Genomic DNA, 21,866 nt, shown 5'->3' on the forward strand with positions numbered 1-21,866 from the left:
ATTTAAATCAACCAATAATACGGCATATGAAAGCAATTAGATATGCTCCACAGCTCTCCCCTGCGTCTTTCAGATTGCTGTTAAAGCCCTCTCCTCTCTGACCCGAGGGAAAAATACAAAGAGTCTACTAAAGTACCCAGACCCACCTCAAGCTGTCACTCATTTATTAGGAAAAATGGAAGACCTGAAGACAATAAATGCAACACGAGGGCCTTCGTATTTGATCTCTGCTGCAACGCAGTCTGGCACAGTAGTCCTTAGGGGTATTTGCATCACAGGGCAAGCCCTGGATTCTGGATGTTTGCTGAGCTCCACCTATGACTCCCACCATTTTTATCCTCTCCAGCCGCCAGGAATAAATATTTATGCCAGGCTATTATAAACCAGCCAAAAGAAAGCAACTGGTCTTAATTATAAAGCTAACACAGATCACTTCCATCCACATCGAGAGCACTGCCTGACACTGAGAAGCTAACATCGGATCACGCTTTGGTTTACTCGCACTGTTTGACTTTGGCGAGCAGAGCAGCCCACCCCTCAGGTGGTGACTGCAGTGGTCGCCGGTGTCTTGCCCTGCAGCCTTGGGTCAGAGGCAAGGAGTTGTGATGCTGAGAGTGAGAACTTCATCCCTGCTGAGCTTAGTCCACCTCCGTGGGCCATGGGCACATTTAGGATACTGTATGTTTCTGAGCTTTGAGCTGAGTTGCTCCGGAGAGGGCTTGCCGTCCACTTGGCTGCCCTCTTCTTCACTGGCTTGTGCAGAAACGTGATCCTCTTTTGATGGGGTTTCCTGTTTGGGAAGAGGGTGATGACCTTTTCTGTGCTGCTCTCAGAGGGAGAGGGATGAGTGAGAGGCCATAAGGACTTAAACCTACTGTAGGACTCGGAGCTCCCAGTGAGACAAACCATGCTGTGGTTAATTTGTGCATCAGTCTTTAGAACTCGGCACTAAAGATTAAGTTTATCATTAAAATTTGGCACAACTCAAAGTTCTTAAGTCTTCCCAGAATTCCTTTTCCCTTCTCGACCAGCGGCTACCTACTAAAAGATCTCTTTAACGGCCACATAATTGAACCAGACAGATGGGAAGGGATGCAACCAAATGAAATGGGATCAAATAAAAAGAAACAGTCAGAGCTCATTTGCTGCTCAGGGGAGTTTAGTGTTTCACAGAAGTCCCGGCCTAGGTTAGGCATTCATCACTGTGGCAAATCAGACAGTGTCCCGATTTTAAATGGCCTTTTAATGTCAGGTTCAGGCTGGGCCTTTAGCCTGAGGCCTGTTTTACGATGGAGCCTCAGCTTGGAACAGAATGAGTGAATTCTGTTGACCAAACAAGGCAAAAATTACTCTAAAATCGGATCCTTTTTTATGTTGGTTGATTTGTTGCAAGTAATCGTGCGATTTTCTAGCTTTTTGAATACGAATAAATTTGTCAGCACATTGCAGAATGGCTGCATAGACCCGGATAACCCCAGGTCCATATGTCACATACCCAAAGAGCTAAAAAATGGATGGATGCATTTGAAATGTAAAGTTTGTCTATATCTGTAAAGATATAGACAAAAGCACCTTTTCCTTTTAATGCATCTTGAAGCCATATTTCAGTGCTGCTGCTGATATTCAAAGTCCTGCCTGAAGCTTCTACCTGTCAGTGCTGTATTTCCAGCAAAAAAGGGAGAAGAGTTGTAGTTAGGTGGATATGAGTTGATTTATGAGGGATGGAAAGGAGAGAGAACGCCTTACCCTACGGCAGTCTCCTGGCTGGCCTTGCTGAGAGGTGATAGCATTTTTCATCCCATAGAAAGGAGAGCTGGATACTGACAGACCACTGGAACTAAAGATAATTGGAGATCAGTGAGAGAATTCACTTTCCAGGTATAAATAACTAGAATGTGCCACGGCTGGAGCACTGGACTGGTTTAACCTCCTGGGGGGAAAAAAAGAGTGCAGCAAAGTTTATGAAGTTCACTGTTACATTCTGAATATAACTTACATTAAAATATTTAAAAAAATTAATTATCAAATGAGTTAAAATGTTCTGAGGAGGATTTTTATCTTTTCTCTCGTTTACTGTGCGTCTCCTCGTCTCATTTGTTTGCTTCTTCGGTGGATTTTGCTTCCTCATGAACCAGAGCTTCACAAATGGGAGGTAGTGGAGTGTAATGGGCACATTTGTGAGACCGAGCCATCCATCAAACAGCCATGGTTGAGATCTTGTGGTGTTCCGCAGAGTCTCCGTCCACTCGTAGGCTTTGTCTTTAAGTCGACTTTCCGTAGTCGTGAATTGTCCTGGCTGGCTGCGATTTCCTGGTAGCTTCAGCGGGGGCTCTTGCTTACAACAGTAAAAATCATAAGTACATGTTAACATCAAAAGCTCCCATTTTCCAAACCACACAGGGTTGGAAAATGGAGCAAAAGTCTGTCATCTGTTTGTTTTTCTTCCCACTTAACCCCATCACCACCACCCAAATTTTTTTTTTTTTCAATATTTCTGTTTTTTAAACGCACAATTGTTGGCCCATTACCTCATATTATGCAAGTCTCACATTTGCATATAATGGATTCAACAGTGTCTCCTTAGAAATGCATGTTTTTGTAAGTGTTGCTCGAGTTAACTCTGTTCATCCTCCTCGTTGCTGTACCTATGACTCTTTGGCTTTGTTCATGCATGTTCTTAAAATATTGCTGCTTTTTTTTTTTTTTACTACTTTTTGCTGCTTAAACATTGTCCACCAAAGTCTTAGAAGCAAATCACAATAAAAAAATAAAAAAAATACAGCAATGCATAAAACCAGTGCTCTCTGATCAGTGATGTGGGAACTGGGATTTAAAGGGCAGAGCTGTTGTTGTCTGGACAGAGAGCCCAACAAAGCAAAGAGTAAAAATCCTGTTTTTATGTTCTACTACATCCTCCCAATGTTGGCTCTGTAAATTGTGTATGGTGCGCATGTATATATGCAGTACCTCTGATGGTAATTCACATTATTATTATTATTTAAATTTAATTAGTTTATTCAGCGTCCTTTTAAATGAGAAGTCTTATTTAAGAAGATATTATTAGGTACACCTATAAGAAACCATTTAAAGTACATTAAATAGGTGCTGTAAATTTCAGTGCGTACTTTAAAATAAATTTCTTTCATTATACTTTTTTACTAAAGATTAAAAAATGCATTTGTAATGCAAGAAGACTATTAATTTACATTAATTTACAGAGCTGATTAAGTCGTCTATTACTCCATTATCTTAAAAAAAAAAACTTGCATGCAAACATTAAGATTAGTTTTTTTACTTAAGCTTAATTTTTGTACGTATTTGCGATTAGCTCACTTACACTCACGTTACCATTAACAGAAGTTTGGCTTTATTTTTCTGGCCTGATGGCGTCAGTCATTTGCTTGCAGGAGAGTCCTCCTCCTGAATGCACTTTTTTCCAAAAAATGTATTATCACTCCAAGACAATGTCTCAAACCCGAGCCCTGGGCTTTTATTCTTTACAGCTGTTGTGTTTTTGTGGGCTTCCTCCTTGCGGCCTTTGCTGTCTGGACCACATTTGGAAGCGAGCCGCCTCTAAATTGTAGACTTGCTGTTTTGAACACTTTTTTTTAATGGGTCTTTTTGAGTCGGGGGATTTTTGTTAAGGAAACGTGGTTTGTCCAAACAGGATATTTTGGTTGTCATGTTTGTGTGCTTGCTGAGTTCTGTCTTTTTATTTGAATAACTGCTGGCTCCCACTTTTAAATAGAGCCCTGGATTCCAGAACGAGCGGCTGTTGACGTAGTTGCGTCTCAGTTTTAATGCTGGGATGTCGTGCTTCCTGTCTCGTTTAATAAGACACCCAGTAAATAAAACCAAGCAATAGAGCGGGTTTACCGGACTACAGGTGCGGCAGCTCCGCATGCAAACGCACGAGAGCCAAACTGAGATGTTAAAGCGGCGACACAGTGAAGTTAGACTGCGGCCAGACCTGTTAATGCTCTTGTTCTGTTGCAGAACTATTTAGCTATGCTGTCATAAGCAAGTTTAGGTATTTATTGCTGCCATTAATGACTTACAGGTTGAAGGATTGTGCAAAGTTCTTTTTGCCAGGCGTCTGTGTGTGTGTGTAGTTACAGTTGAGAGGAAATGGGGAAAGGTTCGGCTGGAACACGCTCACTCACGGCTGTTTCCTCTGAACTTGTGTGAGTTGGATCATTTGGCACGGCAGAGGGGGGGGGCATCCACAAACAGCAAACACATCTGCTCCGCTCACACATGTGGCCAGCGCTGAAGGTAGAATACAAATGAAATGGTCACCATTGTGTAAACTAGTTTTAAATAAACCTCGACAATATGCAAACTGGCATGTGCCTGATGCGTAAATCGAGGCGTGGGGTGGGAAATCTGAGGATGGGTGAGAAAACTGGTTTAAATGTGGAACTACAGGACAAAATAAAAGCGCAGCTTTGTGCTTACTGTAAGCACTCGTTTAAGGCCAAATATTACAGGCAAAAACATCTATGCATTACACTCTGAATATTTGTATTTTATAAAGATGAAAAAACGGTGCATTCGTATATCTGTACCTCTCACTTTAGGCCCTTCTTTCATCTCTTTTTTCTTTCTTTGTTCTTTCCTTCTTCTAGCGTGTGAGAAGGATGTGCAGAAAGTCTGCGCTAACTCATCAGAAGAACACCTGCAGCCTTTCAAGGACAAGATGGAGGGATTCGTCTGTGCTGGTGGGTGAAGTTAACATGTTCCTGTTTATCTAAAACAAGGAAAGAAATGTTCCTTATTTTTCTTCTCTTTGTAGTTTTACTCTTAAGTGCCATGATCATGTAAATACGTGTGGATTTGATGTTTTTTCTGAGGAATGTCTCATTTCACATGGCTGCTTTTACCTATAAGAATCCTCCAAAAATAATGTCCACAGTCTTCATTATCAACACTAAATATTTGCCAAAACATAACACAAAGATTACTATTTAAATTAGTACAATTACTATTGTGATGTGCGTGTAAACCTTGGCTTTCCTTTCCAAATGTTCAGCAGTAACCATTTCCTGCTGCTGTTAAATTAAGATGAGGGATACGTTGTTTAATCTTTCCCGCTCCCTTTAAATGACACTCCAATAGCCATAATGGATGTTTGCCCTCACTCGTGCTCATGAGTGGGCCTGGCTCATGTGAAGGTGTTTTAAAAAATAAAACAATCATTTGGAGAGATGATTTACAACCAGTGAGATGGCTGCAAAACCGAGCTCCGGGAGACAGAAAGGCCCCGTTTTCACCCTGACACACAGCATGAGTCCTTTTTAAAACGGGGAGCTGTAATTATGTTTTGTTTTTTGGGGTTTTTTGCTACGTCAGACAGTCAGCTCGTTGGTAGAGAACCCGTCTCCTGGTGAACGTGGGTGTTTTTGTTCTTGCTGAGAAGGGGCGTCTCGGTGCCCTGTAAGACAGCATGAGGACAGGAGTCTACAGGCCTGTAGAAGAGATCACGTTGCGTTTAACATGGGTCCTATGTACTCGTGGGTTCCATAAAGCTGGCAGGACATCCTTAGCTGTGGCCTAATAAAGCCGACTCGCCTCGGTGGATCACTCTTAGGGACCAGGAGCAGATCTGCACTGACAAACTCGGACCATCTTGTCTCCTTTCTGACCCACGCATTAGCAAAGTCCTCTAGTGTTCGCTTGTCAAACTCTTTTTACACAATGGGCCACATATAGCTCACTTAAGTGGGCCGAAGCAGTAAAACTCCACTTTTTGACGGTGTAAAGAGTTTAACTGCACATTTTAATGCTTCAGATTTCTTAATATAAGAATAAGCTGTGCAATTTCATCTCCGTCTATGTGATAAACCAAATTCTGCTGTAAATAAAATAAATCTCTCAGCACGACTCTTCAAGCTTAGAAATGACAAAATTAATGTGTAAAACTGCAGAAATAGTTCTGGTATATTATTGCACAAACTATGCTGGAATTGTATTAATTTCCAGAAAATTTATTATGGTATTCACTGTGGATCCACTTAAAAAAACATAAGTTTCTACAGTAGATGGTGAAAAAACTGAAACTTTTTTGTCATTAAGTGGTTCATTAATCATTACTTAATTACTTTGGCATAGTATAAATGTCTGTGTGGGAGGTCTTTATCAGTAGAAAAAGATGTAAAACTAAAAAGTCCAAAATGTATACCCCCCTCCACATTTTCCGAGGCTATCCAGTGGATTGGAGTGGACCTAATGTTTGATATCCCTGCTTTAGGGTGATGAGAATTCCTGGAAATGACCCAAAAGGAAGAGTGTAGGGAAATCCACCACATCTGATTTAAACCACTTTCGCTAACTGAAGTGAGGCAACAGTGGTAGCTTTAATATTGTGATCACATCCTTAGGCCTGGTGGTGCCTGCATAAATGGATACTGTGGTTCTAGAAACTGAGCAGTGAGCCAGCTGAGCCCTCTTGTCTCAAAGGCTTTCTACCTGAACGGCAGTATGTAACCATAATTACGAGACTTCCATTAAAAATAAACAATTCTCCATTGCTCTTATCCTGTAACCTTTATCCTCTGGAATTTGCTTGTTCTTTTATTTTAATTTCTCCGTCATATGTCCAACCTTAAATTTTATATTTATTTCATCCTGTATACTGATTTTCTGGAATATGCCTCTGTTTGTTTCCTTTGTTTAATCTTAAAATAAAAATCCAGGTTACGCTTTTTCTTTTTAAACACATCTAATCAACCACTTTTTTTTCTTTGCCGTTTTATTGGACGCTCTGAAACCTCTGGGGATACTGACACTGGCATATTTTTCATGTTGAATATACACCGTGACTAATTGAAAACAAATTCCTGCGCCTTTTTTCATTTTTTTATCTCGGCTTGCGTAAATCTCGTTTCACCGTCTCTCCTCGGAAAATGCGTGCGTATCATCACCTCCTCGCGCTTCCTTTGTTGTTAGTGAGTCAGTAACCAAAACTCCTCTCGCTCAGACTGCCTGTGAATTACGTAGATGAAGTGAAATTTGCGCTTAACAACTGTCCAAGGAGCCACTTCTAATCTAAAGTCTTTGAGATGTGTCTCTGTTCTGTTAGTGGAGTTGTTCAGGGGTGAAAAGGGGTGTTTGGTTTGTTTTTATATCTCCAGCATCCCCTCTCAGACTGCTCTACATCTCTTTGTCATCTGGCTGCGAGGTAAAGCGGCAGTTTGGAAAAGTGTGTCAGAGTTTTAAAGCCTCGCTTTATTGTCCTTCTCAGCATGCGCGTCTCATAACTTTCTAGTTAGCGACTAGTGGTTTCATGTTTGCACGGGGGAGCGGAGGAAGAGAAACTTCACACATCCTCTCCCTCTCTGAGCCAATCTCTCTCTCGCTCTCCCTGAACCCTCCCTCCCGACTCCTATGCCACCTCTGCAAAGTCGCACCAGAGGGGTACCTCAGGCGCCAGCCTGACCCCCACTGAGACTAACGCCATTGGTCACGGCCCCACTCCTCTCCCCCCCCCCCACCACCACCTCCCTTTATCCCAGACATTGCCACCCCCCCTTCATTAGGTTTACCTTAACCCTCTTGCCCACATACATGTTTAAAAAAAAAAAAAGAGAGAGAGATGAAAAGTAAACCGGGTGGTTGATCGAAGGCTTTAGTTCACCTTCTCCCAGAAGACCCCCAAACCTGCCTTTGAACAATTTTTTGGAGACTTCCCCCTCTTAAATCTTCAAGTAGGAAAGGTCCCCCATCATTGTAAAAAGGATGAATCTGGAAAAATGCTATAAATCTGAGATCACAGGCACTCTCTGGCCCTAGATAAATTCTTGCACCTCGGCCTGGCCCGCCGCACACATCTGCCTTGCATTTAGACACTTTTACATGGCAGGAGTCCACAGGAGCCTCCAGTTCCCAAGCCTCTCCGCTCAGCCCTCCACCCCGGCTTCAGCACTGCATCGACAACACACACACAGACACGCACACCTCAGCAAACGGACCACCATCCTGAGGCTGAGGTGAGGATTCGCTCTCGTGGGGACTCGCGTGCACAAACACACAGAAGTAATGTCAGACTTTACAAAGTGCTTAACAGTTGCTTGGATAACATGCTCACCGTCAGTGACATCTCAACCCCCACAGCCCTTCTTCTTCTCCCCTCAGCTTTGAGGATGATTAATGAACACAGCGCCCCCCTCTGGAGTCTGCTTTTAATGAAACATTTGGTTAGCAGTGTCTACACAAGCCTCATATTTTGCCCCATGACCTGTCTGAATGTTTTCTTTCTGTGTTTTTTGCAGCTCAAAAGGAGCATTCTGCTGAAGAGGACCAACTTAATGCAGCACAGAAGAGGTGGGAAATGCACTGTAACAGCTACAAGCTAATAAATGTTGGAGGAAAAGTTACACTGGAACAAACAAAAATCATATTTTCCCATCAACACAGGGAAGTTTGCCAAGTGTTAGTGATTGCAGGCGCCACACAGCTGTGAGTAATGTAGCAAGCCTCAATATGAGGAGATAAAGTTTGTGGTATCTGATAACTAATGCTTTCTATGCATATAGCTGTATGCACATATTAAGGATTCTGCAAAGATGCACCAGTCTCGGCATGTAAGCACTTTGATGAGTGAGGCGGCCAGTCGTTGGACAGGTATAAGATGATGCATATTTCACATTTATTGTTGAAGATTGGGCACACATTCATACGTGCACAAGGAGAGATTATTTGAGTTATTTATCTTTAAGACAGTTAAGCAACATGTCTTGGGCTTATCACCCACGTACTTTCACTGGATCCTCTGTGCTTCCTCCCTTGCAGTTCCAATCATTCTTATCTGCCATGTTTTGTGCAGAAGACTCCTGAGAGTTTTCTGAGAGGCATCTGATTTATAGGCGCGAGACCCACCGGCAGCTGCTGAGCTCACCGTCCGAGAGAAATCATATCTGGAACGTATCATATTGGAAAAAGATGGTGGAGCAGACAAACAAAGCAAATAGATTATTTTTTACCGTGTTTGGATAGCGAGCGGGATTGTTTGCTTTATATCGTAACTCGCCCGCTTCCAAAATAAATCAAGAAAAGTGCATAAAGGAGAAAGCGAAAGGCTCCGGACGCGAGTAAATGTAAACTATAAACAATTAGAAAGTTGATTGCTTTGGACAACACTATAACTCAGCAAATGGCCCCGAGCTGTTCTGTTTCATGTTGCTGCTTTGAGCCAAGATAATCACCGAGAGAATGGCTACACCTCTCCTCCTCCCCGGCCCCACCCTCGCCATATAGCGATGTTTCTGTTGAACCAGGCGTGCGTGCCTTTGTCTGCACCCCCCTTGTGAATGAGTGACACCACTGTAATGAAGGTGTTGAACTTGGAGGGGAATATTGATCAAAAGGGCCCCGCAGCTGACAGCACCTTTAGCTTTAATGAAGTTTTCCTTTAATTTCATCTAAAGAGGGGGCTGGCTGACTGGTGCTAGGTAGAGCGAGAGGGAGGCAGGGGTCTTTCTCGGGTTCCCACAGAGCCACCTCGTAAAAGTGACACGCCGTTGATGAATATGGGCGTCAGAGGGCTCTCTGGGCCCTGGGTGGGCTCTCACATCTGTGCTGGATGAGGGATCCTCACACAAAGGCATAACAGCAGCAGTGTTGAGATTATGGCTTGTGTTAATAAAAGAAATAGACAACACATCCTTAGTGCTACCTAATACCTCAGTCTAGACCTCATGAGGATTCAGAGTTTAAACGCCTCTGAGTTGAAGCTCGCACGCACGCACACACAGCAGGCATCGACTGGGAAATGTGAATTAGGATTTTGACAAGAATTGGGGCTAGATGTCAAACCTGAGCATGATTTCACAGATGTTACTGTTAACGGTCACCGAGCCTCCATGTCGGCCTCGTATGTTTCCGGCTTGTCCTTTGCCCTCTCCCGTCCTCGAGAGCGCAACCTTTCGGAAGCGTCATGAGTACAAGTACATTTCTTCAAATTTGGCACACGGACCCACTTGGCCTCAAATGTGAACCGAGTGCATTTTGTTAATCAAAGTCACTGTGACCTCAGAAAAAAACACATTTTTGGCTGTAATGCAAGAACTCTTGCAGCAATTATGAAACAATTTCAAGCAAATGTCCAGTTGGATGAAGTGATGATGCCATGACATTTTAGTCAAGTGGCCAATACTGACCGCTATAACTCAGCAGAGGGCTGGATTGTGTCCATATTTCATATTTGGCCTGATACGTAATTGGTGGAAGTTTTTCACCCAGTTCACGGCTCAGGTGGCTGACAGATCTTCTATGTTTCGTGGCTTAAGATGTGTAGAATCTTCTGTCATGGCTACAACGTTGAGCTTTTATTAACCAGGCTTGTGAACACATGTTATTTGTTTCTCTCAGTGACCTAATGTGTCGATACAGTAGACATACAGCAGAACAAGAACAAACAACCCTCATCGGAGAGCAGTCAGATCAATTACTTTGTACATTTTGTTAGATCGCACATCACAATCTGTCCCCTCTCCTTAGACCGTCTCCTGAGATGAGTCACAGCTCACATTCATTGGTGATGATGGTTCATCTGTTATTTGGACTTTATTGCTTCTTGTCGCTTTTTGTTAAAGGGGGAAAAAGAGATATCTTTCAATATAATATAACCATGTTTGATGCACATAATCATTGTCATACTTGCATATACATACATTTTATTAACAGCGATGCAGCTGCATAACAGCTGTCATCAGTTATGAGGTTTTAGTTTGAGTTTCTTTTTTTAATGTAACCTTTATTTAAACAAGATGGTTTTGAGAATTCGCACATATAAAATTATAAACCAAATGTATCATCGACACACATGCAGTTCTGTGCAGAAACTTTGGCCACCCTTCATTTCTTTTTGCTTTCAAGGAAGCAGACTTGGAATTCCATCTTTAGGCACTTTGTAAACAGCAGCCTGTTGCAAAAACACATCATTTGCTTTTATTTCTTTAATTTGTCAAAAAGATAAAACAGTTTGACAGACATAAAATAGTATTTGTGCACCACCAACATGGTCATTAGCAAAGAGCTGTTAGCTTAACTCATTCACTGCCAGGGTTTTTGAGCATTTTTACTCATTTTTGAAGAGCCACAGAAAACTGTGTGTTATGATCATATAAACGCTGAACCTACCAAAATGAAGAACAGACTCTCTTCTTCCATCCAAAAAAAAAAGCTTGTTTCTACCATTTTCCATTCTTTAGTAATCAGCTGTAGAAGAGAGGTGGGTTCCACCAAAAATGCCTGTTTTGACCACAAAAAGGGAGAAAACGAGCTTTTTGTGAAAAATACATTTCAAGCAGTCTGATGTTCACTGACAAGCTGCCCGAGGTTGTATTCTAGCCCCTCCCATTGAAAAACGTAATTGACATCTATAGACGTCAATGGCAGTGAATGAGTTAAGTGTGTCGTTAAAAAAATTTTGAGGAAACTCTCGGCATTACAAGCATGCCTACATAGAAGAAACAAAGGAACTCTATCAGTAATGGTTTGACCCAGACCGCCACATTATTGAGACAGCGTGGGATCATTTTGATAGAGAATGAAAGAAAAGGTAGACGATATCCAAAGAAGCACTTTGAATGTCCTTCAAGAAGCCTGAAGACTGCTTAAAGAAATGACAAGGAAGCTTCCTGACAGAGGCTGTGGGTTGAATAAACACTGACTTTCAAGCTCATTGGAATTGTACAGCAACTGTTTTTGCCCTATATACTGCATTTGCTCCCTAGTATGCCTTTTATACATTTAAAAAAAGTCAACAGACTTAATGAAGACCCAATAAAACCACTTAGAGTAAACAATCATGTATGCTAGACAGCCTAGACGCCTGAAATGTGATTGGAGCACAGCAAAAAGTTGCAACATTTGAGCAGCTTAACAGTTAAAATAGCACACACAAAAAGATGCAATGGCTTGTGAGTTTTTAATGAAGTAACTTAAAACGAATTTAGCAAAAATGTTTGTTTTTTTTTTCCTCTCATCTGTCCATAGTGAGCGCTGAAGCCTTTTCCTCAACATGCACTCCTAATTTGTCTGCTTCGTGTTTGGGCTCCACTGAGGTTTTCTGGTTCTGTCCTCAGTTCCGTCTCATTAAGCCGCCTCCTTCTTCCCCATCATGCTCAATTTCATTTGGCCCAAGTGCCAACTCTATAGTCATTGTGCAGTTATGGTTTTGCTGCTGTTAGTTGGTATATTACTCTACTCCGTCATTACATATGAAAAGATGGCCTCCGCTTTGTGCCTCTGCTGAATCAGCCAACAACACGGGGGTTTATGCCTGTAATCTTTTTGCTGCCAAAACATAGGAATGCAGAGTTGCCTGTCTAAATACTTTGCTGATTCTCACGTCTGTTCATGGTTTTGTAATGGGTCTTTTTTTATAGCTGTCAGTGAGGAATGCTGAGCTGTGGGCGCTGCAGTAAAACCCTCTCACGGCAATGGCATCATAGCGTGGATTACTGACATGTCGTCATATGTGCAAAAGTGAAATCAGCCTGCGATGGCAAAATGAACAAAGGTCCGCTTGATTTTGTTTGTTTTCTAGGTATGTGCGAGAGTGTTTGCATCTGTTTTGAGTGAGGCTTTGTGTATCGGCTTGTTTCTGCTTGCTCATGAGGCTAAAAAGAAAAGCTTGTTGCTCTGATTAAGTGCACGCTTTTGACATGATGACCCAGGGTCAAGAGACGAGCCGGTGGAGAAGAGACCCAGTTCGTCATGCCAGAGCAGACAACAAAGCTGCCTGTGACAGCACGTCTGTTTTGGTCAATCTAAACATCTTGGAACATTTTCTTCTTCTAGCTGCTTCTTTAGATTACAGGATGATCTACAGCGCTCTCCTGTTTTTGTGCATCCCAGCAAAAATGACGCATCACTTGGAAATGGGAAGCAGACTCATGCAAAAGCTTTTCTTTCTTTTTTTCCAAACTTGTAGCTGGCCGTCTGGTCACCATATTGTGCACCATTTGACTCCAAGTGAACTTGTCTCAGATTAGTGTCGCACAAAAGCCACCTAGCATCTGGAGGTCAGAGCGTATTTGGGCGTCAGTGGGACAGGAGAGCATCCCTTGAATCATGGCTCCCTTTTATCAACCCCCCTTTTTTGGACAGGCACAGGCCAGAAAATGTCTTTCATGTTTGGGTTAGAGAAGGGGGAATCTGAAGCAGCAGGCTGCTTTTCTTGCCTCGTGTGTGCCGCTGAGAGCCTTGCGAAGACTTCAGATTTGGTTACAATTGAATTAAGCTGAGGAGCTGGCCTTAAACAGTGTTGTAGCTCAGTGAGTAGAAACACCCTCAAAAATCCAGACTACATTTATTCCTCTGATTTGTCTTTGTGTTTTTATGCGTGCATTCCCGTCTTTGATTTGTCTGCCAGTGAACATGTTTTTGTGGTTGTGAGTTCCATAGTAGCGTGTGTGTGTGTGTGTGTCGTGTGTGTATACTTGTTTAAATGTGTTTCTAGGACCACTATACTTGTAGGGACCAACAGTCACTTGTCGGGACAAAATGCTGAGCTCACAAATTTGAAGGCATGTTTGAGGCTCAAAATATGGTTTTACAGCTGAAGTTACATTTAAGTTATGGTTAGAGTTAGGCATTCATTTCTGGTGGTTAAGGTAGGAGGCTGGGAAAAGCATATGTGAATTTAAAGTCCTCACTAATATGTGAAAACGTACGTGTTTGTGAGAGAGACAGAAGGTGTGTTTGGAGGAATAGGAGCCTGTTCTTGGCTGTCTTCATCTCTTCTGGCAGTCTTCCCATGCAGGCTGTGGAGGTCAATGTGATAATGGAGCCGCCGCTACTGGCTCTCCCCTGTGGCCCAGCAGGGTGGACGCTCTCCTTCCAGCTCTGTTTCTCACCTCTCCTGCTGACTCTAAATCCATCATTTTCTCTCTACATTTTACTATTTTAAACTCTTTTCCTCTCTCGCTCTCTCTGGTTTCACGGGTTTACATACTGTAACTGCCTTGTACTTTCTAATGTTGTTTAAAATCCAGATTAGTTCACAAAAACATACTTTCAGTCAAAATCTGAGATTATTTATGTGTGATAAGACAACACTGTTTGAGCCTTTGCTGTGTTTCCACCCCTCCCTACAGTTTCCAGGACGTGGTGAACTACTTTGGTGTTAAGCCAAAGTCCGGGGAGAAAGAAGTAGCTCCGAGTTACATCTTTATGCTTTGGTACGAATTCTGCAACGATTTCAAGAACACTTGGATACGACAAAGCAAGAACATCTCCAAGGAGAGGTGAGCTGGTACCACTACTGGGTTAAGTCTCAGAAGAAATCAGGAGAAAGGAGTCAGGAAGGGCGTTATTAGGGTTACTGAATAATCCAACAATCTTTAAAAAAAAAACAAAAACACACATGACTGAATTTTCCCTGTTTTCTGTGAGTATGCTAGAAATAATCATTCTAAAAAAAACTAATGTCAGGAAGGGAATGTAAAACTTTGCAAGACTCAAAACATAATCATTTCAGATTAGACTTCTTTGTTTCTGTCACCTTTGGATTGGTGCTTAACACCTCTGGACATCATGTCAAATTAGCACTAATTGTACAAGGGTGATGTGCAGATGCCGGGTTGTAATTAAAGCAAGGAGGGAGGCCATCAAAGAGGAGGTGAATGGGGGAGTAGCTGAGGCCTTGGTCCTGCAACAGGGGCCTGAATTTATGTTTCCTCTGACCTGAGGCGTAATTGGTAGTGGGCTGGGGGGTTCCAGAAAAAGGACCGGCAAGCGGACAGTGGCCTGTGGTGGTTTAAAGGCTGCGTGTTATTAGAGAACTGATAAACACCGTAGCGATGCTAAGCTCGAAGGAGGCGGTGAGCTCTCGCTGTCCAGAGAGACTGTGTGGTCATTTTTATGCCACATTAAGTATCACATGGTTTCCCTGTTTACTAGGTAATCGTGCCGCTTGTTGCTCGCAGCTGATTGTGCTTATGTACATTTAACTTTATTTTAAATACTGTTTGTGATCCCATTAAAAAGCCAAGTGTTTTGTTTTTTTAAGGTTGCCTCATTATCTCATCAAGCTGCTGTCATTCTCTGCTCATTCCCACTTAAAGGGCTTTCACTGACCGCAAACTCCAGAGTGGATCAGAGAGAGTGTGTGTTTGTGTGGCTGGGGGGGCACTGCATGGCTCTGTGGTGCCCCAGGAAGATATTTAAATGTCTTGCTCTTATAAACAAATTCACAAGAGTGCAAGGATGAGAGGCTTTGTATTTGATCTGGTTACACTTGGTTCCCAATTGATTTGCAGAAGTTTCATTGTGTACTTCTTTTAACTGTCTGATAATGTTGAGCCTTGCTGGTCTCTTTCTTCTTTCCATAGGTTGAAGGAAGCCCAAGAAAACATCAAGAAGATCACAGCAGAGAAGAGAGTCGAAACCAAGAAGATCAATGCCAACAGTCTGGTGAGAGCTGATCTGTATTCAGAGACCAAATGGAATTTCCCAAAAGCCGCTCTTTCTTGTGTCGCAGCTGAAATCGATGCGCTGAATCTTTTTGTGGTTCTTGCCAACAGAAGGAGAGGCTGCGACAGAAGGAAGCCAGCGTGTCCTCCAGCTGAGCAGAATGATAAGTGGCAGAGCAGAAGAAGCACGGACCGGCGGTGGTGCGCCAGGAAGGGTGCAGGGGCCCATCCATCCTGCAGTTACCACCTGCCTCAGCAGCACTGGACCCTACCCTCTGTTCACCGTACGGACCCACAATAAAACATGGTCAGACTTTTACTACTCCCACTACCGTATCTGTGCCCCACTAACAGCACTGGACATCCCCTCCCCTTCCCCTGTTCTCCACCGCCTTCGCTTCGAGGCTTTTTCGGCACAACCCCAGTTAGCGAAGACGATTGGCCGCCGCAGCCGCAGCGAGGGGAGTCATAAAGGCCAAAGGGTTGACCTCATTCATGCAGCATGGCGTGACCCCTGAGTGCCCAGCTTGTGAAAGGTCTCCAGGGTTCAGCGGGATGCACAGCAGAGCCAGCTGACACATCCACAAACGTCCTTCTGGACCTCTTCCGAAGCACGAGAAACAGTTTCTTTTCCAAACTGTATCAGATGGCGTATGTGTTAAAACGATGCCCCAGCGCGGGCTGTGTTTCTTAGACGTTGTTGTCGACCTACAAACAGATATGGCTTTACTGCAAGTGTCTGCTGGGAAAGAAAAAAAAATCACTGTTGACAAAACAGATCTCTCACTTGGAGCAGGGAGAAAGAACTTTCCTGTGTCTTTCGCTGTAGCGGGTAGCTTTTCATTCACCACGGCTCATTAAAACTCTTGTAAATATGTCATGTAGTAGAACTGGCAGGGACTGTACAGCTTTGGGAAATATGATAGATTATCTATGCTGGGCTTTAAGTGCGGACGAAGACACGTCGTCTAGAAGTTGAGTGCGTGTTTAAAAGGGGCGGGGGGGCCTATGTGTAAGAATGTGAGGTTTTGCTGTACTGCACCAGACTGACCTCTCCTGGGTGACGGCCAGAGGAGAGCAGAAGCTGGCAACAAATGTGGCCCGGAGCCTCGGCTCACACAAAATTGGACTAAGAAAAAATAATAGTAATAGTTTTGAATGACACAACAGGTTTTGGGCTCACCTGCAGTTTTAAAGAGAACTTATTAATCCTTCAGTGAATGCTGTACATGACGTTGTCCCAACACAGTTTTAAGCTGCTTGCTTTAGCTGTATGTTGCTGCACGTCGTTTTACCCCCCATGCTGACCGCATGCGTTGTTTTTGCAGCTGTCTTTCACTGTTTTGCACCTCCTTTTTCCTATGCAAGAGTAACGTTTCCCGTTAGAAAATGTATAAATTATATTTCTTCATGATGAAATCTTATTTTATTTTTGAACAAATAGAAAAAGTGTAATAAAATCATGCTTTATTTTCACTAATGTAAGATGTAGCTATGCTCCTGTATCACTAAAGAAAATTGTATTTATGTAACAAAATAATTATTTTATGCCCCCCCCCCCCCCCTCCCAAAAAGAAAAAAAAAACAGCTTTGTTTTGTATATTTTGATTGGTAACTGAATTGACTAAGAAGTTGCTTGATAGGTCAGTTGATTCATGGGTATTTTGTTTTTTTTTTAATGTATGTTGTAAAGATTTCCAGCGTGCTCATGGAAGTCGAGTGCTTTGCACAGAATAAAGACAGAAAGTTTAATGTTTATATTTTGGAGTAATGATGACTGTATTTTGGGTACTGTGAACATTTAAGATGATCACCTGGAGCCATGCGAGATGTTATACCTCAGATTTCATCGTCACACTATCCATAAACTGCCCCTTCGATCGATTACTTGTTTTTACCCTCCAAAGTCTTTCACTTGTGCCATTTATTTTGTATACAAATCTATATAAGTCGAAACTTTAAAACTGCTATATTTTACTCCAGAGGAGTTGGAAAAACAAAACCAGAAACATAAAAAATAAAGAAAATGAGCAGATGCTGACCAAGGAATTGCTGTAGCCTCTACTGTATGTATGTTGGTTCATGTGACCTTCAGTAGCTCTCATGTGAATGCTTTGTAATTTTATGGAATTGTTTTAAATTTCAAGAAATAAACTGTGGGATGCTGAATAAGTGGGGCTTATTTTGGACGAAGACGTGGACTTTGAAAGATATGTTAATGCGGCTTCTTTCAGTTTTCTGCTGTCAACGCCTCGATTTAGGCCCGCGCTGTGAAAATATGATATTTATGTAAGGAACCTGAGTCATTCGATGATTCATAATTCAGCCAGACTGTTCAATAAACTGAGTCAGAGGTTGTGCCAGTTCCTGGAAATCTCCTGAAATAAAATAATTGGGAGGAAATTCTCATAACATCGGTTTAATGGATGTAAAATTGGATGAGGTTGGTATTTTAATAATTTGAATGAGATTTAAAACTGTTATTACATATTCATTAAAAAAAAACTTTGTTGATCAAATAAGAATCAGAAAATTTCCAAATGATTTTTTTTTTTTCCTTTTTTAGTGAAATGTTGGGACCTCCCTCAACTGTAACTGACATCTATGTGAACCAAAGTAATGCAAACTGTGACTGAATACATCAGTCGTATTTATTGTAGACTGGCTAAAGAACAAAGCCTCTAGTTCTAAAATTTTCCCCCCATCACCCACTTATTTATAAATATGTTCATAGAACATCTTTTCATTTACACTTGAGAATTCCCTTAAGAACCTGACAGATTTGCGAGCCTTGTAACCAGATGCGGTGAAATTGAATCCCATCATTTCAGCAGATCGCTGGAATAGCTGACTTGCAGCTTTTTTCCCAAAACGGACTTTAAAATATATTCCAGGGTCTGAATGCGAGTAACTCGGTAAGATCCTGGCTCGGTGCAGGAGGGGAGCAGGAAACGGTGAATGGAGGGATTCAGCTTTTTTGTTTTTGTTTTTTTTTTAAACACAGCAGATAATTTTCGCAGTATTCCAGCATCCATTTATTTAGTTTTCGTGGATAATTTAATCAAATGAATAAACAAATGGGTTACATCAAAAATGGCTTAACATTTTACAACTATTTCACCTCGGTAATGTATAAGCCACCACTGTACACTTCCATTTAAACTAACTTCAGAAGCCATAGTTTCTATATTTGACTAAGCTCACAACTTCAAAAAAAATAAAAAATAAAATAGAAAGAAAACTTCACTAATGGACTTCGAAATTCACAGAAATCAATTAGGTTAACCTTGAACGATTCTTGAAATATCGAAATAAAATCATTTTTCTCCTTTTACAAATAAAGTCGTTCGCCTATCAAATTCCACACAGTGGAAACATCCAGTTTAGCAAACATATATGCGTAAAATGCAGGATGGACGGAGACGTTTAACAGTCACAAGGACTGTTTTGGAGCAGTTAAATAAAACCGGTGTTCTGCAGTCCTGTGGGGGCAAGGAAGCCGTGCGTAAAGCATGCCCATTCCAAGTAAGAGTTTCCGTGCAGTGATCTTTTTTTTAGTCTGGTGATGTGTAACAAGTTGCTTTTGACGTTTTTTTTATTATTTTGTTTTAAGTTGCATGTCCATATTGGCTCACGTGCTGTACAGGAGAGACGTAAGTATCAGCGTGTGCGGTGCTTATCTCCAGATGGAGACGAGCACAATTTCTTGGCTGTGAGACAGCTATCAAGTCCACTAAGAAGAAGAAGAAGAAAAAGAAGACATGAAACACACACACATAATCGCTGTGTTTTAGTCCAGGTCTATGGATATGCAGCGACACTGTTTGACGCGCTGGATGCGCTTCTTCTTGGTGGGCGGCTGCTGGTCCGGACAGTTCAATGTGAAAGTCATGGTGGTAAAACGCTTCGGTTTACAAAACGAACAGGACTGGAAGGCGCCCTCCTCCCTCCGGATGTGCCTGGGGATGTAGAAGGAGTTGCACTGTCCGTAACAGAAGCGGTTGATGATGGTGCGGCTGACGCAGCCCTCCTCGTGGATGGTCTGTTTGAGAGGTTGTGTTTTGCACCAGTCCCGTTTCAAATACTGGCGCTCCGTCACATGTAGAGCTTCCTGGCTGGACTCCAGCACTTCGTCGGCGGGTGAGGATGAGCCCGGCCTCTGGCGAGAGCCCGAGCCCGCCTGCGGAGTCTGCGGTTGCTGCTCCGATTCGTTTGGGTTGCTTTTGTCAGGATGAGGAATGGCGCCTTGTGAACCTCTGTTTCTTTTTGAATCCACCGGAGAGGAGAGCAGCCCAATGATGAAAACCATACTGTAGAAGATATGCGTGGAGTTGGCCATCCTTGTAGAGAAAAAGAAAATGGTTCGTCACTCACACAGTTTTCGGCTCTGCATGGGTTACGCACAGCTGTCATAGTTTTTACGCTGCGTAAAAACGCACCGAGGGAACTTTTTCCCCATCATTTCTTCTTTGTTGAAACAACATGAAAAGGAGGCTGACGTTTAAAAGCAGTCATTCATTTGAGTCACCTCAGTCCAAATAAATGACAGAATAATATAATTATGTTCCCATAATTATCCATTCTCCAAAATATTCCTGCCGAATTTATCTAAAAACAGTAATAAACCATGTCACATGTCCTGTAAACCGTTAGTGGCTCCACACTTGCGCAGCAAGAGATAGAAAAGCATGCAGTTTTACCATTTCTATAAGTTATATATCATGATGTTTAAAAAACAAATAGAAATACCTGCTATGCAACACTGCTGCTACAAGTGCGATGATCTGGTCCTCGAGCTTCACTGCGGCACCTTTCGAGATGATAGGTACCTACTGGTGTCGACTGTGCACTGGTGGGACTGTGGATGGGTGGGAGACTAAGCGCTCCATAGACAGGGGCCAGGGGGTTTAATACAAATTGCTACAGCGCCGGACTGTCTCCCTTTTAAATGTCTGCCAGCTGAGATGTGCACAGCAGTTATTGGCTAAGCACGATGTAGAGAAAATCAAGACTATCCGCCCCCTCAACAGTTTCCCTTAGCCCACAGACAACCGAGAAACAGTGAAAGAAGGCAGGCAGGGAGGGAGAGGGAGCTGAGTGCGTACTGGGAGAAAAAGTAAAAGTGCGATTTTTGTTTGTTTGTTTTTGTTTACATGTTTCAAGAAGACACGACCATAATACGGTGCATTATATGTAAATGTGCAACTATAAATGAAAAGCGGAGCTCGAGCTGCTAAAGCAAACAAATGCAGTTACAGACAAACTTTAAAAGATGAGCCAAAATGCAGCACCTCTGACACCAGTTAGTCGAACTCCATTTCCATCCATTCAGCAGGGTGATAGACGTCCAGCCTGAAACAAGGGTAGCTCTTCATGTATCACAGACCTGAGAAAAACAAAAATCATTAAAGGCATTTTTTTTTAAATTGCATTGCTTCGTACAAACGCAGAAAAAGCGCAGTGGTGTAGCCTAAGCCAGAGTATATGTTTAATCATTTCACTAATACCTGTTCATTTATGACCCAAACGAGTCACGTGATCTCGGCTTAGTCCATATTTTATCAGCTCAATTGTTTTGTGTTTTTTTTAAATCAGTCATCTTCAAGAGGAAGTTTGGGATTAGTCTCATAGATGATGTTGTATCCTTCATGTTTGGCATTATTGAAGGCATAAGCGTTTGCCTTTTCAATTTATTTTTTTTAAAAAAAGTAAATGGTTTTAGAAATTGCTGACGTGACTCTAAAATGACCCAGTTGACGGATTTTTATTTATTGTCAAAAACCTGGCATCCCTAAAGTTTTCTTAACCATTCCAGCCCTGTGAAAGGGAACTTTAAGGAAGCTGAGAAGTAGCCGCACCACCTTCCCCCAGCATAAACCCATCCGCTTATTACATTGCCCAATCTGACGTATTTAGGGGTCATGACAACGTCATGAGTCAACAACCCCCCAAAAGACCATGCGCTCCGGTCAGTGCAACATGAGATTAAAGCGTGGCATTCTGCCCCAGGTCCAGTCATACCTCACACACATGAAGGATGGCAAGCTTCCAAATGGGCTGAGGAATAAATCTCCAGGAATGATTTTAACCCTCACCCGATCGGGAAAGGCTTCCGAATCTGCAGGGGGGATACAATGTCAATTTGCTTTCTTCATGCCGGGTTAGTCAAGTACATAATGTTACATTTTTAATAGTATCTGGGGCTTTAGTTCTCAGTTTGAGTCAGATTGCTGACTCAAAAAATAAAATGTTGGACAAAAAAATAAAATAAAAATAGTAACCGGTTTTTTAAATCTTTATATAAACTCAACTACGTTTAAATAAATGTTGTAAATAACGTCATATATTTCTCAAGTAATATATTTTAAATCTGGACAGACCTTCAACAAGTTAGTGTAAACACTCTAAACTTCCAGCTGACACATTCTGGAGGCCTGCGCTAACATC

The 21,866-nt window shown here is 42.2% G+C and overlaps 2 protein-coding genes across 4 annotated transcripts in view; one reads left to right on the top strand and one right to left on the bottom strand.

The window, feature by feature from the left end:
- LOC146686681 (formin) overlaps positions 1 to 17,177 on the top strand; it is a 47,940-nt gene extending 30,763 nt beyond the window's left edge. For both annotated transcript variants that reach the window (XM_085440554.1, XM_085440555.1), the window contains 5 exons: positions 4,629 to 4,721; positions 8,271 to 8,322; positions 14,103 to 14,252; positions 15,339 to 15,420; positions 15,531 to 17,177. In XM_085440554.1, coding sequence (XP_085296680.1) covers positions 4,629 to 4,721; positions 8,271 to 8,322; positions 14,103 to 14,252; positions 15,339 to 15,420; positions 15,531 to 15,575 — 422 coding nt within the window. In that variant the 3' untranslated portion in view covers positions 15,576 to 17,177. The remainder of the gene's footprint in view (positions 1 to 4,628; positions 4,722 to 8,270; positions 8,323 to 14,102; positions 14,253 to 15,338; positions 15,421 to 15,530) is intronic.
- Positions 17,178 to 18,441: 1,264 nt separating this feature from the next.
- Positions 18,442 to 21,531, bottom strand: grem1b (gremlin 1b). Of its 2 annotated transcripts, XM_085441227.1 has the most exons (3): positions 21,441 to 21,531; positions 20,711 to 20,805; positions 18,442 to 19,759 (listed from the first exon to the last, which is right to left on the bottom strand). In XM_085441227.1, exon 3 carries the CDS (start codon positions 19,756 to 19,758, stop codon positions 19,210 to 19,212), a length of 549 nt encoding a protein of 182 aa, XP_085297353.1. In that variant the 5' UTR covers position 19,759; positions 20,711 to 20,805; positions 21,441 to 21,531; the 3' UTR covers positions 18,442 to 19,209. The 2 variants fall into 2 exon arrangements, with proteins under 2 accessions (XP_085297353.1, XP_085297354.1); XM_085441228.1 differs by lacking the exons at positions 20,711 to 20,805; positions 21,441 to 21,531 and adding an exon at positions 20,169 to 20,695.
- Positions 21,532 to 21,866: the final 335 nt, after the last annotated feature.

The sequence above is a fragment of the Copadichromis virginalis genome, linkage group LG19, assembly GCF_057382275.1.
Source record: "Copadichromis virginalis isolate Kocher_CV1m ecotype Utaka linkage group LG19, C_Virginalis_male_GT1.1, whole genome shotgun sequence".
Taxonomy (NCBI): Eukaryota; Metazoa; Chordata; class Actinopteri; order Cichliformes; family Cichlidae; genus Copadichromis; species Copadichromis virginalis.